This window comes from Trachemys scripta, chromosome 1 (genome assembly GCF_013100865.1).
Source record: "Trachemys scripta elegans isolate TJP31775 chromosome 1, CAS_Tse_1.0, whole genome shotgun sequence".
NCBI lineage: Eukaryota > Metazoa > Chordata > Testudines > Emydidae > Trachemys > Trachemys scripta.
Window position 1 is genome coordinate 40,004,129 of NC_048298.1, and position 18,306 is coordinate 40,022,434.

Below are 18,306 nucleotides of genomic sequence, written 5' to 3' on the forward strand. Positions count from 1 at the left end.
AGGGGACATAGATGAAAGCTATTTGGTGCTCAGATGACAGAGGCTGCAATTGCAGGGAATAGTAACTCTCCATTTAAAAAAGAAAAAATCAATGGTTCCTTCAGGAAGCCTTTCCCCTACCCAGCAGGTCACACTCTACTGTGCATGTAAACACGAAGGGTTCAGCCCTACCACTGCCAGCCATTCTCCTGCAGGCAGGGCTGGCTTTAGGCTGATTCCCCTGATTTGAGCCCCGCGCCTAAGAGGGCATCGCACCCTAAAGAAGAGCACCTAACTTAGGCGCCTTTTTAATTTTTACTCACCCGGCGGTGGTCCGGGTCTTCGGCGGCACTTCGGGCAGCGGGTCCTTCACTCGCTCCGGGTCTTCGGCGGCACTTCGACGGCAAGTCCTTCAGTGCTACGGAAGACCTGGAGCAAGTGAAGGACCCGCCGCCGAAGTGTCACCGAAGACCTGGAGTGCTGCCGGGTATTCGAATCGGGCCCCGCACTTCCTGAAGACGGCCCTGCCTGCAGGTGATGAGATCCATCCAGCCTTAACTTTGGGAGCAGGAGAGCCTCTGTTCTAGCTCCACTGCCACCAGCAAGCATTCACGCGCATTGGCCAGTGTGCAGGCTTGGGATCAAGGTGCAAGGAGCTGGCTGCAGGGCGGGAAGTGGGTCAGGATGGGGCGGGAAGGAACAGGAGTGCTGCAGGCAGGGAGGCAGGTGGGAGAAGGTAGCAGCAGCAACAGTGGGGGTGGCGGGAGGGTGGCACTGGAGAATTACAGGAGGCCAGGAACACGAGGGGGGGCAGTGGGGCGTGTGGGGCAGCAGCAAGGGAGTGAGTTCCGGGGCTGCTGCCTGCGCCTGCACCGTCCGGGCAGCTCCGTTCGGATCTAACCCTGTAAGCCAGGTCTACTAGGCTGGGTGGGAGCAGCGTCTTGCCCGGGGAAGGGGGGTCAGGACCCAGCTCCTGTGCACACAGGCGCGGAAGCGAGCAGCGCAGCCACCTCTCGGCTCTTCCAGCCTGCGGCTTCTGCCGCGACTCGCATCTGGGGCAGCAAGTCGCGCGAAGAGCCGCTGTGCCGGGCCCCCGGAGAGGCGCTTGCGCACTGCGGGCCCCCGTCCCTCCCCCCAAGTGGAAGCCGCTACAAAGGGGAGCGCAGGCGGCAGGAGAGTTCAGTGAGGCGTGAGCCGTCTCCTAACAGCTCGCCCCGGAGGGAGGGAGGAGAGGAGCGGAGCGGAGCCACCCAGATCCAGGCAGCGGTAGCTGAGCCAGCGCTCGCAGGCAGCTCTTCTCCTCGTCCTTCCCCCTCTGGCCATGCAGCGCCGCGCTAGCTCGCTTCTTCCCACCGGCCCCGCGGCTCTCGCCGCCCCTTCTTCACGGCCGTCGTGCTGGCGAAGGAGAAGCAGCCGATCAACACGTTACTAGCGGGGGACTCCCGGGGCTGCAGCTGCTGCTTCCCTCTGAACTTGCAACAGGCAGGAGGAGCCGCTTGGCCGCTGCTAATTTCATGATCTAATTTCACCTTGCGGTGTTACCCCGCTGATCAGATGCGATCGCTAATCCCAGCAAGAGTTTTGCAAATCTCTTAAGCACCCTGGGCCGCGTGCAGCAACCTGTTTACTCCCAGGCGCTGGAGAAGAGGAATTAGTGTTTGCAATGATCTGGCAGGGGGGAGGGAGCTTGTATTTTCGCAGAGATCTTTCCGTGCAATAAAGACAAGCCTCCGGGATAAAGCCAACATCGAGAGGATGTGAATAGGCAGCTCAACCCGGTGCAACTGTTACCACAGACAGGGCGGAGCGCTGGATGGGGGGTTCCTCTAGCGTTTGCACTTGCTACGTTAATTCGGAGACGTTAATGCAACTTCTCAAGGTTTGTCCCGCCAGGCTGCGGGGGACAAGATCCCTTCTCGGCGTGCAGTTTATTTTCCCTGCGTTTGTTTTCTGGTCTCTCTCTCTCCGTTCGGTACATTTTCTGCGGAAATGAATCGAACTTGAAACGTGCAAAGGGATCAACAGTGTCCTTGATTAATACCCATCCTCCTTCTCCCCACCCCCGCTTTCCCCGTGCCGCTGGAGCCGGTGTGCGGGTGTTTGTCAGCAGCAGTGACATGAGTCTAACTCCCAACGCCACCAGCTTGGGCAGCAGCTGTTTATAAAGGGGGAGCCGCCGAGTGCCACCACCTCACCGCCATGCCGCCCCACCGCGCACCCCTCGCATTCGTCTTGGTCCTGCAGCTGCTCGGAGCTTTGACCCCCTTCGCCCAAGTGGCTGGCCCCCAGGCACCCTGGGCACGAGCGGGTCTGGAGGGGAGAGCGGAGCGCGCGAGAGAAGGTGCTCAGCATGCGACCCCTGGGCTGCTCCAGCAAGTGCTGCCCTCACCCAAAGGGGAGAGCCGCCGGACCGGTTTAGGAAACGGGGCCAGAGGATCCTGGCAGAAAGCGCTTGCCAGCAGATCCAAAGCAACGGCACCGCATGCAGCGGCGGAAGAGGCTGCACCGGTGCACGGTGCTAGGGACGTTGCTGCTGAAGCCGCCCTTCGCTTGGGCGTGAGGAACAGTAGCAGTGGATTTCCTGCCGTGGAGCCTAGGGGGCAGCCTGATACTCCTTGGCAGGACCCTGACGAGGGGAAGGTGAATAAGGACCGATCGGTAGCGCTGGGGATGGGAGGATACTCTACTCTCCAATGGCTTGCAGTGCACGGGGAGGAAGGTAGCAGCCATGCAAGGCACAGCCCCAAGAGGCTTGCCAGGAGCAGGAGAGGAGCCAGCGAGCTGCAGAGCAGGGGCAAGGACGGAGGGGGAGGGAAAACCAGGGGCCTTAAGAATAGCAACCTGGCAAAGCCTTTCAACAGCTCCTTGGGCAGCCCTCCAGCCAGGGGTGATGGCGAGGAGGAGGATGCCCCTCAGCTGCTGCCTTTGAATGGCTCCTCCCGTGATGGGCTAGAGAGGGACTCAGGAGCCCGCAGCAATGGGACAAGCCGCCGGGCCCGGCTCAAGAACCCTTTCTACCCGCTGACCGAGGAGTCGTACGGGGCCTATGCGGTCATGTGCCTGTCCGTGGTGATCTTCGGCATCGGGATCATGGGCAACATGGCCGTGATGTGCATCGTGTGCCACAACTACTACATGAGGAGCATCTCCAACTCCCTGCTGGCCAACCTGGCCTTCTGGGACTTCCTCATCATCTTCTTCTGCCTGCCCCTGGTGATCTTTCAGGAGCTCACCAAAAAGTGGCTGCTGGCAGACTTCTCATGCAAAATCGTTCCATACATTGAGGTAATTACAGTTGTTCATAATAATAATAATAATAGCTTACATTTATACAGCGCCCTTCCTCCAAAAGTACCTTACAAACTTACACTCTTTGGTAAACTTTAGACATAAGGATTCTTATCCCATCCACAGCAACCATTTCTGCAGAAAGAGGAGGCCTCTGGTAGCAAAGTGAGAAGAAATGTATAGATTGTGCATCCATATTTTTTTCCATAACTTGGACTTGCTATGTATTACTAGCAGAGTATGTTGACAGCTACTGAATAGAGTCATTGTCCACCGAGTGTGTAGAGGCAATATGCCCTGTTTGGAACAGTCAGATCACTCGGTCTTCTGTATGTCACATCAAAAAGACGATTTTCTTTTCCAGTCATTATTCCATCCACAATTTTTAAAAATTATATTAAGTGTGGAGGTTGTGCACATTCATTACATCCAGAACAGCTTATTTTACTGCCAAAAGTGCTTGCAATGAAGACTTTCCTCCCATTCCCTAAACTTTTTTTAAAGAATGGAAAATTAATTTATTTGCCGTACCCACAATTACACAAGAAACTGAGGACTATATTGGCAGGTTTTCAGATCTGCTAATAGTTGGGTATTTCTCACATAGCCATACAATCTGATAAAAGATATTGCTCTCACTCAAGCTGATTCAGCTACACTTCTTTTGCCTCCTGGGGCCTTGAAGGGAAAGTATCTTTAAAACTTGTTTAAGTCTTTCTTCTTGTTAAGCTGATCCTGTGGTGAGGGAGGTGCCTTTATAGTCAAAGAACCTTGAATGTGATATGTGCACTGTTAACTTATCTTTTTATTTCCAAGTCCCACAATTATTTGTTTTTTCTTAAAAAATGACCCAGGTTCCATTTAATTCCTAACCTCTTGGCAACTGTTCAGACACTCTGCCAACCAAGCTTTCAGCCAGCTGGCTAGAATCCTGCTACAGTTCAGGTTCTCCACTTTATTTATTTACTGGAAGCAGAAAACTGAAGCTTGTTGGTAGTGTGTAGCCCATAATTCTGGCAAACTGTACTATGTGCCTTTGACACTATATGTATAACATTTTTTTACCTAAAGGTATGGGGTAGGTGAGCAAAAAAACAACTGTTGATCAACTGGCCCTTAAATGGTTTATTAGGCACACAGGAAACTATTTTTTCATTAATAATTATAGTGTCAATTTCCACATCACTTAGGTGCATTGAATAAAATATAAGTAAATGGTGATATATGTTAGGGATTAGAATCAGACATGTAGCCATTAAAATAGCTGTCATCACTTCTTTATATTAGGCACAGTATATTACTAGTGTTCCTGGGTGGTGTACTACATTTTGATGCATCTAATTTAAGTCAGTGGAGTCCAGTGGTCAACAGTTTCCTTAGTACATTAACTTAAAATAAAATATTAAAAAGTCTAATTTATTAAGTAGAAAAATTAAACCAATTTGGTTATTAATAACCAAATTTATTTGGTTAAGAATGGATGGTTAGTAGTGAATATAATGGTGGTCCATAAAATTGAATTTTGTGATTTTAAAAGTCCCATTTGCCAGTAATTAATACACTAAATGAATAAGCAGCATCCATTTAAATGAAATTAATATCTATTATATTTAAAATATTCCAAGACTTTCCTATAGTGTTATTTCACACGTCCTAATTTTCCTATGCTGCATTTTCAGACAAAATAGGAAATATTTTTTGTTATCATTGTAATGCTGATTCCTGTTACGTGTCAGTGATTTAAAATGGCTTTTATGTCCAGTATTATCTGACAATTGCACAGTATAGCCACATCATTCTTGAAAATGTAATTGCTTATATTATCAAAAGTTTGGACTTGCAAAAGATCTGAATACTTTATAAACTAGAGAAAGTTACAAGAAACAGTCTGTTTTGATGTAAATATGACTGTTTTAAGTAGGTAAGAGATAAATATAATTTTCCAGAATTCCATAAGCAGCATCTAGTTTTATACACATTTAAACAATTAATTCAGTGACTTAGGATGTGTGTTCCTATGTCACATATGTGTTTTTGAACCCACCTGTAGTTTCAAAGGTGCATAGAACAAGGTGCTCAGTAGAGAATGTCTGATTAGCCAGAGCAAGTTATGTAACTGTAAGGTGACTCAAGCTTGCTTTGTACTGTATTTAAAAGTCTTAACTAACGCAATGAACTATATTGAATAGTCTTAGTTTAGCAATTTATGCCTAATTGCTATCTATTAGTGCTGCTTAATGGATGTTAATTGTGCAGAAAATTTTTTACAAGCACATACAAGCAATTATAAAATTATGTACACTTCTGTGAAAATAGATTTATTTAAAGATTTTTTTTTTCTGTCTGAGCTTCCAGCATTATGAAAGGTTGGCCCTCTTAATAGCATCTAATTTAAAGTGGACTTTCCACATTTAATAAAGATCTGTTGCGGCAAACCATAAGCATGCATTTCTGCCCCGTAAATCTGCCACATTTGGGTCATCTGTAGCTGTTTTTTAACTACGTAACTGGAAATAATGAAAAGAATATTGAACACCTTCTGGAGAAATAAACTGATTAATAAAGGGTCCAAAGTCACTTACACATGTCTAATGAGAGGGGAGAGAGCCCCTGAGGATCATAGCTTGGGAGGGTGCAGAAGCTAGGAGTGCCATGAACTCTGCATGCTGCTTTTTAACCTTGTGTTCAGCACCTCTGAAAATCTTGCCACTTTTTATTTACATGAAAATTTTGGCTTGAGTAATATACGTTGTTTTCCCATCCACTTTCCTTAATATTACTCTCTAAAAGGGATTTTTAGGAGCAGCACCCAACCAGAAGGCATGAGGGTTCCCTTTCTGGGCATTGAGACCCTCAGCCTCATCTTGTTTGGGTGAACCTCACCGCTATAAGAGAAGAATTAGAAAAAAACTCAGGAATGCTAAAAGATGGTGTATCCATTCCCCTTTGTGCAATGGAGCATCATTATGCACTCCATGGTTTTCATATCCTAATTAGGCTTTAATAGAAAGAAGTATGGTGACCGGCAATATTAATGATACTAGCACTTTTCTTCTTCAGTGTTTCACAAACATTAACTAAATGGAACCCAGAAGCCTGCTGTGAAGTGGGAATTTTATAGTTTGGAAATTGGAAGCAGACAAGTTAAGTAACTTGTGTAAGGCCACAGTTACTTGTTTAAGGTGACCATGATTAGAAACTGCCCCCAACTTCCAGACTTTAAATGGAACCTCTCTCTAGCTGTATGTGTCTGTCCTGCTTTTAGAGGTTAGAATAGGTTGAAAATAGATATAACATTCTTTAGTAAAAAAGGGTACCTTTTGAGGGATTTAATTGCTCAGGGATTGGGAAAGGGGTGTAGAACATATCACCCTTCAGGTGCTGATTTGAATCCAGCTCAGGTTGGTAGTGAATAAAAGTCAATGTCTTCTGATGCCTCGTTCATTGATCTGTATACAATGTGTTAGTGGCATCAGTCCAGTTTCTGGCAGGCAACTTCCAGCTCACTAAAGCCACCACACAATTATCATTCTTAGTGGCAAGTGTAAGGATTGAGTTAGCCTGGAAAATTGACTACTCTCTCTCTACCCCAGAGTTGGTCCCGTTATGGCAAAATTGAGGCACATTTATGGGAAAGTTGGCCATTCTATGCCTGTTCCAAGGCTGTTGATCCAGCTCTGTTTGATACATTTGGCATTAATAAAACAAATACATTAAATATTTTGAGCTTTCCAGGGCAAGGACTGGTATAAGGCATAGCATCTTCTGCATTTAACAAATAATACTAATTTTAAAAGACGTTTTTAATAAATTGGCACACTTTTATTTTATAGCTGCATGATGACATCAGCCACTAGCACTGCTGTATTTGGTGTTCTGTCAGTGTTTCTTTCCTCTACAACCTCTGTCTTCAGGGGGTTTATAAATTGTCTATAAAAATTTGCTTTTGGCATTAACGTTGTATGTGTATTTCAGCATGGACATGAATTTGTGTCAGACTGGGTTTAAAATTGGGTCAGCAATATTTGTCATTCAGTTGTGGAAAGAAAAAGGCAGCTTTATCACAGGCACCACTGAATGTTGTCTTGGCATTGGGCTGTCGTCTCTCACAGATACTGAGTGCTTGTGTGACAGGGTGTTCCTGTTAGGTCTGAATGGGTAGGTTTAACAATAGTGTCATGGTGCTAGTGCTAAGAATCAGGTCATGAACACCTCATCTAGAATGGTGAAGAGTTTGAGCCTCACTTAAGAAAATTGCTGTTTCCTTTATTAAAAGTGTAAGTTTTGTTTACTTATGTTTATTGGTAGATTTCAAAGAAGAAAGGGAACTAAAAATTAAATCTATTACAAATTAACAAAAATAATGATTGTGGGTTTGTTTTTTTTAAAGAAACAACAATAAAAACCATTTAGTCTGAAAAAGCATCATGTTCCTCACTGTTCTTGATGTCTAGTTGGTGCAGTAATGTCTAGTTCCAGGGTCATGACACTAGGGTTAACTATTCCCTCCAGCAGAATTCAAGAACAGCCACCTGAAATCAGCACAGAATACTAGCACCACCAGGACATATGAAAGGGTAACAAATACAGAGCAGTGTGCCAAGTAGCACCATGATAAGTGCTCTGTGCTACTACCACAGAGGAGCAGCCACATTATATACATCTGCAGAGCATTTCCATGATACCAACGTTCATGATTACCACAGGGCTTTTCTGATCCTGAACTTGATATGCCTCTTCCTCCAGTATACAATGCTGATTACTAATAGCAGATGAGTATTATGTTTCTAGTCAACTCTAGGCATGGGAATATTTCATTTTGGACTAGAGTAATAGGCAAAGTAGCATCACTGTATGTAGCACCTCTAAAAACAGAGCAGTGAACAAATGTTAAGTATCATTTTATCATAGGAGGAATAAGGATTTATATTTTATTTCTCTATTTTTGTTGTTTTATTGTAACAGCTATAATTTCCCCCCTTCATTCAACATAAACATTAAATAATAAAAAGATAACTTAATACTTTGCAGTATTTAGAGTATAAGGAAGTACAAGAACATATTGCAGATACTGAGCTGATTGTATTTGTTTATTAAAGGCAAAAATGACAAGGATTTAGGAGCCACCACAGGATGTTGCGTTAAAAATACCCTAAGAATGCAGAGTTGGTGTGCATATAGAACAGTCAAAATAAGAGAATAGACTATCAAGTCTCAGAAAAAAACTTTTACAGTTTCTTTATGGATATAACAGGAGTGTGCAGGTAGGGACTATTGGGGTCTCATTCTGGGTTCAGAATCAGTTCATCCAGTGGCTCTCAGTATTTTCTGTATAGTGACCCCATGTTACAACAGAAAATATTTCCAGATCCCCTTCCCATGTAGCCATAAATAGGGCCCTACCAAATTCACGGTGCATATTCATCAATTTCACGATCATAGGATTTTAAAAATCATAAATTTCATGATTTCAGATATTTAAATCTGAAATTTCACAGTGTTGTAACTGTAGGGTCCTTACACAAAAAGGGTAGTGGGGGGGGGGGTCACAAGGTTATTGTAGAGGGGTTGTAGTATTGCTACAGTTACTTCTGTGCTTCTGCTGGCGTGGCACTGCTTTCAGAGTTGGGCAGCCAGAGAGCAGCAGTTGCTGGCCGGGAGCCCAGCTCTGAAGGCAGTGCCATCACCAGGAGCAGTGTAGAAGTAAGGATGGCATGGTATGGTATTGCGACCTTTACTTCTTTGCTGCTGCCTTCAGAGCTGAGTCCTAGGCCCGCAGCCACCACTCTCCGGCCACCCAGCTCTGAAGGAAGTGCAGAAGTAAGGGTGGCAATACCATAACCAGGCAACCCCTCCATAACCCTCTTTTGGGTCGGGACCCCCAGTTTGAGAAATGCTTGTTTCCCCTGTGAAATCTGTATTGTATAGGGTAAAGGTACACAAAAGACCAGATTTCACAGTGGAGATCAGATTTCACGGTCCGTGATGCATTTTTCACGGCCATGAAAGTTAAAGAAGTATGGGCTGGATGAATGAAGGTGGATAGAAAGCCAGCTTTCTCATCAGGCTCAATGGGTAGTGATCAGTGGCTCTGTGTCTAATTAGCAGCCGGTATCAAGCGGAGTGCCCCAAGGGTAGGTCCAGGGGCCCGTTTCGTTCAACGTCTTCATTAATGATCTGGAGGATGTGATGGATTGCCCCCTCAGCAAGTTCGCAGATGACACTAAGTTGTGGGGAGAGGCAGATACGCTGGAGGGTAGGGATAGGATACAGAGGGACCTAGACAAATTAGAGGATTGGGCCAAAAGAAATCTGATGAGGTTCAACAAGGACAAGTGCAGAGTCTTGCACTTAGGACGGAAGAATCCCATGCACTGCTACAGATTAGGGACTGAATGGCTAGACAGCAGTTCTGCAGAAAAGGACCTCGGGGTTACAGTGGACGAGAAGCTGGATATGAGTCAACAGTGTGCCCTTGTTGACAAGAAGGCAAACGGCATTTCAGGCTGTATAAGTAGGAGCATTGCCAGCAGATTGAGGGACGTGATCATTCCCCTCTATTTGGCATTGGTGAGGCCTCATCTGGAGTACTGTGTCCAGTTTTGGGCCCCACACTACAAAAAGGATGTGGAAAAATTGGAAAGAGTCCAACAGAGGGCAACAAAAATGATTAGGGGGCTGGAGCACATGACTTATGAGGAGAGGCTGAGGGAACTGGGATAATTTATTCTGCAGAAGAGAAGAACGAGGGGGGATTTGATAGCTGCTTTCAACTACCTGAAGGGGGGTTCGAAAGAGGATGGACCTAGACTGTTCTCACTGGTAGCAGATGACAGAACAAGGAGTAATGGTCTCAAGTTCCAGTGGGAGAGGTTTAGATTGGATATTAGGAAAAACTTTTTCACTAGGAGGGTGGTGAAGCACTGGAATGGATTACCTAGGGAAGTGGTGGAATCTTCTTCCTTATTGGTTTTTAAGGTCAGGCTTGACAAAGCCCTGGCTGGGATGATTTAGTTGGGGATTGGTCCTGCTTTGAGCAGGGGGTTGAACTAGATGACCTCCTGAGGTCCCTTCCAACCCTGATATTCTATTCTATGAGTTTGGTGGGGCTCTAGCCATAAAGAAAGGTCATGCCCCCCAGGTCGGGATGTCATGACCTAATTTACATTTTTGTTTTGTTCAACAATTCTTAATCCTCTCTCTGCCAGTCTTATTTCTGTTGCCTTTCCCCACTCATTTAATTTGCGTCTCTCCCTTGATCAACTGGAGGATCCACGTCTAAAGTTCTGCAGGCGAGGACTGAACACTGTGGGAAAGTGGCCAGAAATAGAAGAAGTTGGACCAACTGATGAAAGCTTTAGAAGTGAATGAATGGGGACTGATAGACTAGGATAGAAGGGCAGGGGAAGAGAACTGATGCAATAAACTGGCTTACTCCTCCAGTGAATGTTTTCATGAATTTAGTGTCACTGTTTAATGATTCAAAGATTGACTAAGGGCTAGGAAGTTAATGATCCAAGGGCTATGCCAACTCTGAAGGACAGCCCTGGTGCCCAATAAAATCCTGTTTTAATGTACATCTTAAGTGTGTGTGCAGTATCTTTTAAATATTTTTAAACGAACAACATGAAAATCTTTCAATGGGATATTTTTAATGGCAAAGTATTTTCTGGGTGTGTTTTGTTGGTGAGAAGGAGGGAAATCTATCATTTTCTCCTCTTCCCTAATTAAAGTTTTACTGGACAAGACAGTTGGGGGAATTTATTTTCCTCTTAGCAGATCAGATTTGTTTTCACGTAATTGGAAATGTGAAACTTTCAGTTCTTATCTAATAAGAGAAACACGAGCCTTGCCTGCTGATGTCTTCATGAACATCTAAGGATTGAAGGAAAAGTTCTGCGATGTACGAGATCCACATGGAACTAAATCAGAAAATTAAGTGAGGAAAGTCTGGCTAACTTAAAAGTGTAAATTAATTGTATAAAATCAAAGGCATTGTGGGCCTGATTCACTACTGTGGTGCTCCAGTTTTAAACTTGTATAACACAGTCTCTAAGGTGCCACAAGTACTCCTCGTTCTTTTTGGTGATATAGACTAACACGGCTACCACTCTGAAACCTGTCAATGTAATCAGATTTTTGGAGTAAAGACTGAAACACTGGGCCAGATTCTCAGCTGAAGTAAATCAGTGTAGCTCCATCAAAGCCAATGGAACAACACAGATTTATACCATTTGAGGATCTGTACCTGAGTCCTTACCCATCCTGTTGTACTTTTTGATTGGAGTTCTGTTTACAGTGAGTTATCTGAGTTCTGCAATTATCTAGGCATAATGCCATGGGTTAAAGATCGAGCTTTGCTCATAGCAGTGGTTTTCAGCCTGCGGTCCACTTGTGGCCCAATCAGCACATAGCTGCAATCCATGTGACATCCTCAGAGCCATACTGGTAGTATATATATTGTGTGGATGTGATCCACATAACACATAGAGAACTGCATATGTGGCCCACAATGGTAAATAGGTTGAGCGCGACTGGCTCATAGCTCATAGCTATCCATGTTTCCCCTGTTTTGTCAGTTTAACTCATTCGTATCACTACTGTGACATATTTTTGAAGATTAACATGCAGTTTGTTAATATAGAGGCACACCCTTAAAGTAAAACTGTTTATCGCAAAGTAGATTGAATACCCTAGGGCCATATTCTCCCCCCTCGCACAGGCTGTGATCAACACCCATTGATCTCAGTGGGCATTACTCATATCCTGCAGGGGGGACAATCAGACCCCAGAATTGTGCCAGTGCCTTGAAACAAGGCAGTCAGAGTGAATTCCTATTCATATCTATTCTGGATGAGCTGGAAAGGATTTAGATTAGAGTGTTCCATTGCATTTTGTTTTTTCACCATTTTTTTCAATAGAATCATTAAATTGATTAATGTGTGCAAAATAGGAAACCACTGCATGAGCCAGACACATGCTAGCATTATTTAGCATGTTCCATCAGTAAACCAACAGTTGCATTTTGAAAGCTGACTTCTCCTGTTCCTAATTGTTTCCTCTTGCCCTGTTTCACTGTCTTAAACCTCTAAGTCGTCAGTCAGTTAATATGACAGGAACCCCGTAGGTTATGTTTGTTCATGGTAGACATGCCTTCTTTTGTTAGTCCAGTTCTCACTGCAGCATCTAATGTTTTAGCTATGGCAAAACATGATATAATCTATAATGGGACTCTGAAACCACTAAAGAGAGATGTTTATGCTACTCAATTAGAATAGACATTAAAAAAGAGGGAAAAAGTTTACTTAAAAAAAGGCATGTACTTTTCCTGTACTGATTTTTGCAGTTCCCTCACCATTTTAAGACTCAGGAGAATTCCCTTCTCTGCATATGCAGAGACTCTTAGCAAGAGGCTAAGAGCTGTGTGTTGATCCATTTGGTATTCGTGTAGGAAGATAAGGTGGTTAAAGATGTTGATGTCAAGAATACACAAAATATTTAAATGTCTCAGAGACAAAAATCAGAAATTGTAAATTTGCCACTGTGACATCTCAGCCCTGATGTATGAAAATTCTTTTTATTAGCTCATTTAATCATTGCTACTTTTTAATGCTTATTAAAGATTTTCCTGTTATTCTAATTTCTCTTTAGTTATTTTTGTTTTTTGAAGTGTTACCAAGATTTTCTTTGAACCTTATCAGACAGTTTAATTCTCAAAATTAATAGCTTCACAGATTAAAAATGTTTACCGTGCTGCTTTGTTGTCATGAATTATTCCTCCCATTGCAGGTTAATTAATAAGAGATTGCATCTTACTCATTCCCTCTCTCAGGAAGCTGCCTAACTAAGCCAGTGCCTAACAGTTTTAATCCCAAGGGTCTAATATTTTGCAGTGATATTGAATTTTAGCAATCAGATATGGCCATTAAGTGCTCGAGGCCAACATGAATGATACATTTATATAATTGTGTATAATTGCACTATCTATCTTTGCAGAACTTTTTATGGGATGTATATAAACACGAATATTTCAAAATTATGATGGAAATCAGAATGTATTTGGAAATGCACCATTATAGAATCTTAATTATCTCACTGAACATTGAATTTGAGTAAGCAAAAATTACAGTCATCTGCCCAATATCTCCATAAATTTTACCAGTTAATAAGAGACATGGCTAATCTATTATACAAGTAAGCATTCTTCTAAATGAACAGGAAAATCATTTAGCAATTCCTATTAACATACTTTCACTGCTCTTTTGCACCAGGACATTTTAGGCACAGCAGCAATCTATAAAACTATGAGAGTAAACGAGCTAGAGTGCACCACAACAAAATTGAAGGATGTAATCTTTCTCCGATTGAAGTAAACAGTTTTGCTTTTGAGTTTGAATTGAAGTTGAATTTATTGGAAGCTGGATTGGGCTAAAAATGTATATGGTCTTCTCACAAATTTGTCTTTAGGAACTGAAATATAAACAATATAAAATGATAGGGAGTTATCTTTTGTGACAGTACAAGATCCCTACTTACACATGGAATGACAGATATTAGAGCTAGACAAGATGTGATGGGTCATCCTGTCCGTTGCCCTGTTAATGCAACATTGTTCCTCACAGTGTATTATTGAAAGCTTTGTCTAGTCCAGTTTTAAATTGCTTGAACAATGGGGCATCCACCACTCCTCTTGGCTAGGGTGACCAGATGTCCCATTTTTACAGGGACAGTCCCGTTTTTTGGGACTTTTTCTTGTATAGGTGCCTATTGTCCCCCACCTCCTGTCCTGTTTTTTCACAGCTGCTGTCTGGTCACCCTACTCTTGGCCTGTATCCTAGAGTGCAATAGCCCCTGCTACTGGGACATGATATTCAGCCAACATTTTCCTGTGATCTAATTGTAATATTCAAAATAAAAGGTTAGATCCTGGCTCCACTTAAATCAATGAGAGTTTTGCCATATATTTCAACAGGGTTAGGATTTCATCCTAAATCTCTTTGGTACAGATTTTCAAAGGTATTTACATGCCAAAATATGTAGCTAAGCATCTAGGGTGGGATTTAGACTGAGCGTTGCAGTGCCTAAATTTTACATGTCTTGCTGTATAGGCACTGGCTCTGGGGCTGGAGCACCCACGGGAAAAAAATACTGTGTGCTCATCACCCACTGACAGCCCAACTGCTCAGCCCCTCCCCCTCCCTCCCAGTGCCTCCCACCCACTGATCAGCAGAGGTGGGGCCTTTGGGAAAGGGGTGGAGTGGGGGAAGGGCCTGTGGTGGAGCAGGGGTTGAGCACCCCCAGGGAAAGAGGAAAGTCAGCACCTCTGCCCTGCCACCAAGTGGAATTTACAACCCCAAATTAGGCATCCAGGCTCCCACCTAAAGTGCATTGGGTGCCTATAAAAGGGATTAACAGAAGCCAGTGTACTGAGTGGGGGGCTGCCTAAACTCATCAGTAGGAAAGACTGAGAAGAGGGGTGACTCCCACCCCCTTGTGACTCCCACCCCCAGCAAGATTTGTCAGATGCGCCAAAGCAGATTAGGTGCCTAAATCTCACTGATTTCAAAGGAGTTAGATATGCTTTTGAAAATCCCTCTAAACATCTAGCTGCATCTTTGGGGACCTAAATACCATTGAAAAGCTGGCCCCTTTACTACAGCACTGTAAATTCATGGACAGAACGTCTTTAAAGGTAATCATAGCATAGTAAATTACGTTATGGCTCTTGCATTTTAATAGTCCTGGTATTTTTAAATAGCAGTCATTTTATATGACTTGGAATGACGTGAATTGCAACTAACTTCAGCTGATATATGAGGAAGGAGGATTTTTAAATGGAAAATATTCAAATAAACAGACATTTTACTAGTGAATGTTATTGTGACAGTGCTGTATACAAGCTGTATACAATGTTAACAGCTTGGGATCTAGTCTGTAGTCATCTCCTATATTTTTTAAATATATTTCAGACAGTGTCCATATTAAAAATGTGTTCACTTTTCTCCCATACAGGTAGCTTCTCTTGGAGTCACTACGTTCACACTATGTGCCCTCTGTATAGACCGATTTCGTGCTGCCACTAACGTACAGATGTATTATGAGATGATTGAAAACTGTACTTCAACAACTGCCAAACTGGCTGTTATATGGGTTGGTGCTCTGTTGTTGGCACTTCCGGAGGTCGTTCTACGCCAGTTGACAAAGGAAGACTCTGCATTTAGTGGCAGCCCACCTGGGGAACGGTGTGTGGTAAAGATCTCTACTGAATTACCTGACACCATTTATGTATTAGCTCTCACATATGATGGTGCAAGACTCTGGTGGTATTTTGGCTGCTACTTTTGTTTGCCTACTCTTTTCACTATTACCTGTTCTCTGGTAACAGCCAGGAAAATCAGACGAGCAGAAAAGGCTTGCACACGAGGGAACAAGCGACAAATTCAGCTGGAAAGTCAGATGAACTGCACTGTGGTGGCTTTGACCATTTTGTATGGGTTTTGCATCATTCCTGAAAACATCTGCAACATTGTGACTGCCTACATGTCCACAGGAGTCTCTCGGCAGACTATGGATCTCCTCCACCTCATTAGCCAGTTTCTTTTGTTCTTTAAGTCCTGTGTGACCCCAGTCCTCCTTTTCTGTCTTTGCAAACCATTCAGTCGGGCCTTTATGGAATGTTGTTGTTGTTGCTGTGATGAATGCATCCAGAAGTCATCAACGGTAACAAGCGATGACAATGACAATGAGTACACCACAGAGCTTGAACTCTCCCCTTTCAGTACCATCCGTCGTGAAATGTCCACCTTTGCTTCAGTTGGGACTCACTGCTAATTGACTCTATGGCTTTATTTGCAGTACCCCTAATTTTTTTTAACTTAATATTTTTCTTGTTGGAACAAAATGCAAGAAAAAAAATGTTGCTTATAAGAACTACCCTGTAAACCGATTTGCATATTAACAGTTGTGCTTTGGAAAATAATTTCTGTTTAGTTATTAAAATGAGAGAGCCAACCTTATTTGGGATGGTGCTAGTATTTTATTGTTTGAGGTGTGGGGGGGAAACCACGTCGACCTACTTTATTTAATTTCTTGCTAATTTTTTTATAATCACTGTAAATTGATTACATAAACGTGGTTTTTTGCAGGATGTTTAATGTAAAAGATGTGGTGGAAAGTATTTGAAGCTAGTTTTAATCCAATTTACTGTACAATATTGTGAGAATATTTGGAGTTTGGACAATTTACAAGGTAGTATAATAATAAATGAGATTTTATTCTTTAATGTCATTGTCAATCTGTATTTAACTATTTAAATATTATTAAATTGCCTTAATAAGGATAAAAATCTTTGCTTTACACAGAGTAATTTAAATTGACCATATTTAATTTACCATTCATGTACTTACCCTTGGAAATCGTAGTTACCATGTTTAAAGAAGATGCTTATAATGGAATTGGCTTTACATGAGTGGTTTTTAAATGTGCATTATGAAGGTTCAATGTGCTACATTTAAAATTTCCTTTTTTAACTTGTAGTTATACAGTGCCTAAGTTACTTTGGTCTATTTGAGAAGTAAGATTTGCTTTCACCTTGAATTGTATTATGTGTGGCTACATTGGCTGAGTTTCTTTTTGCTTTTTTCTACACTAATCTGCACGAGTAATTCCCACAGGCATCCATGAGAGTCCAACGCAGAACCAGGGTATTATTTTGCCATAGGGTTGGTGACAATAAACATGAGGGACTGGAAGATGTGGAGAGTGAATTCCTTTTTTTAAAACACAAATGCATTTTCAGACACACAAGGCCTGATCCAAAGCCCATTGAAGTCGATGGAAATATTCCTGTTGATTTCAGTGGGTGTCTGATCAGGCCCACATGCCCTAAGTATTCTGGGATATGCAGCATAAATGTTAGAAGTGGATACACTGTAAACAAATCATGAGTATTAATTATGTATTTTTCACAGAGGCCACAATCCTCTACAGGCTCACACTTCACAACCGGTTTTTAAGAACCATGTTGTGTTTGGCTGATTGTTTCTTTCTGTCTACAAACCTGTTAAACTAGGAAATTGAATTTATTATTTAAACCATTGTTTTCTCAAATGACAAAATGAGCATATTTTTGTCCTCTGAAATAAAGTGTGGGTATACCTAATATAGTCCACCTTCTACATGCTCTTTAAATGTCTTGGCAAAAATGATGTGACTTCTGAAAAGAAATATATTTTCCTTTATGTGGAGTATGCTAGATTTTATACATTTACTTTGTATATCAGTGTGGGAAAAAATAATTCCTCCTTACTCTCACTTAAACATACACCAAATTCAACAGAAAAGGTAATTATTCTGTGTATATGTCCACTCTATTCCTTGTATCTGTTAAAATTAAACAACTATTATTGCATTAGGCCCTGATTAATCAAGCTATTTAAGCGTGTGCCTATCTATAGTCAATATAATTATTCTTTAAGCATGTGAATAATCCCATTAACTATAGATAGGCACATGCTTAAATACTTGCTGAATCAGGACCCAAGTTCTCCAGCTGTTTTGTAGTGTGGTCAATCATTTCTATAGACAAGAGATCCTTCTGTAGACATTTCCTTTCCCAATTCCCTTTCTATACACTTTATGGAGCTAGCGTGCTTCATTACATGAAATAAATTATGGAAAATATTAAGCAGACAAGATGAAAATAAACTTCTTTAATGTGATGGTGGCAGCTGCTTGGTTACATGTCCCCATGCCCACATTTTGTTTGTGCTGTCTATTTCTTCTCCTGAGTTGCAAGAGTCAACATTTACCCTGTACATTTGTTCTAAACTATCACTTTGCAGTCTGAATTTGGTTCTGTTTGCTACCGCTCGCCCATTTTGGTGAAGACTGTGGTTAAATGTACCCCTAAGAGATATCTCAAAAAGAGACTGGGAGCAAGAGCACAGGATGCAGAGAGATGCTATGTATTTAAAGTTTAGTTGTTCAAAAAATCACTTGGAAACTTTTATCATTAAATTTATATAATTTTTGGTGCAA

The 18,306-nt window shown here is 42.5% G+C and overlaps 1 protein-coding gene across 1 annotated transcript; it reads left to right on the forward strand.

Annotated features, from left to right (window-relative positions):
* The first annotated feature begins 1,048 nt into the window (after positions 1-1,048).
* GPR37 (G protein-coupled receptor 37) lies at positions 1,049-17,987 on the forward strand. The gene is made up of 2 exons (XM_034767958.1): positions 1,049-3,264; positions 15,280-17,987. The coding sequence occupies exons 1-2, from the start codon at positions 2,179-2,181 to the stop codon at positions 16,096-16,098; spliced, it is 1,905 nt and encodes a 634-aa protein (XP_034623849.1). The 5' UTR covers positions 1,049-2,178; the 3' UTR covers positions 16,099-17,987.
* Positions 17,988-18,306: the final 319 nt, after the last annotated feature.